This window comes from Leptonychotes weddellii, unplaced genomic scaffold, assembly GCF_054177405.1.
Source record: "Leptonychotes weddellii isolate Sample4059 unplaced genomic scaffold, ASM5417740v2 HiC_scaffold_14841, whole genome shotgun sequence".
Classification (NCBI taxonomy): domain Eukaryota; kingdom Metazoa; phylum Chordata; class Mammalia; order Carnivora; family Phocidae; genus Leptonychotes; species Leptonychotes weddellii.
In genome coordinates, this window is record NW_027729495.1 from 3,784 (window position 1) to 5,032 (window position 1,249).

General features: G+C 38.7%; 1 protein-coding gene across 1 annotated transcript; it reads left to right on the forward strand.

The window, feature by feature from the left end:
- Positions 1 to 254: 254 nt before the first annotated feature.
- Positions 255 to 1,243, forward strand: LOC102734426 (olfactory receptor 13C3; the record flags this gene model as incomplete). The annotated part of the gene is made up of 1 exon (XM_031031239.2): positions 255 to 1,243. A coding segment is annotated over exon 1 (533 nt), but the record flags the coding sequence as incomplete, so codon positions are not given.
- Positions 1,244 to 1,249: the final 6 nt, after the last annotated feature.

Consider the following 1,249-nt stretch of genomic DNA (forward strand, 5'->3'; position numbering starts at 1 on the left):
ACAAGTCAAGATACACTGTGAAGCTACAGAATAAAATCAGTTAGAGACTATGTAATGTTCTCCAAAGATTGTAACATTCATGCAGTGATCTTGTCCTAGGAACAGTCACAAAGGATAGTAAGAGGGAGCTGGAATATGAGATCAACAACTAACTATATTTAAACAGACATTAAATTTTATTTTATGCTATTCAATATATTATTATTAAATGTATATAAAATGCACAATTAACTGACTAACATAAGGTATATAGTATCAGTCATAGAAAGAGATATATACCAAGCTCTTGTGAAATGGTGACCATGGTGTCATTGCTGAATCCCATTTCTAGTCCTTGTTGAGTAGACTTTGCCATCTCCACTGCTTGCTTTCTGGGGCAGAGGAAGTCAGGCTCATAGTTGGTAATTAGTCAGGAGTTTAGAAACCTTAACACAGGAACATGTCAAAAGCAGGAAAGGCTACTTCTGTATGTTTGTCTGATCATAGGTAGAGCTTTGCCTATTAGCAGTGGGCATCAGCACTTCTGTCATTCCCAATTTCACTGATTCCTAGTCACACACATTGTTGAAGATGACTGGATGTCAGAGCTTCAAGCAAACACTCCTTATAACACCATCTAAAAAATGAGTTCAGGTAATTTGTAACATTTGTTTCTTGGCAATGAATGTATTTTTATTAGATCTTCCCTTGACATACTGAAAGCAGATGACATGGATAAAATTAATCAGACATTTGCATCAGAATTTCTTCTTCTGGGACTCTCTGGTTACCCAAAACTTGAGATCATTTACTTTGTCCTAATTCTAATAATGTATCTACTGATTCTAACTGGCAACGGTGTTCTGATCATAGCAAGCATCTTTGATTCCCGTCTTCACACCCCCATGTACTTCTTCCTGGGCAACCTCTCTTTCCTGGACATCTGCTATACATCCTCCTCTGTTCCCTCAACTTTGGTGAGCTTAATTTCAAAGAAAAGGAACATTTCCTTCTCTGGATGTGCAGTACAGATGTTCTTTGGGTTTGCAATGGGCTCAACAGAGTGTTTGCTCCTTGGCATGATGGCTTTTGATCGCTATGTAGCCATCTGTAACCCTCTGAGATACCCTGTCATCATGAGCAAGGTGGTGTATGTACTGATGGCTTCTGTGTCATGGCTCTCTGGTGGAATCAACTCAATTGTGCAAACATCTCTTGCCATGCGATTGCCTTTCTGTGGGAATAATATTATCAACCATTTCTTGTGTGA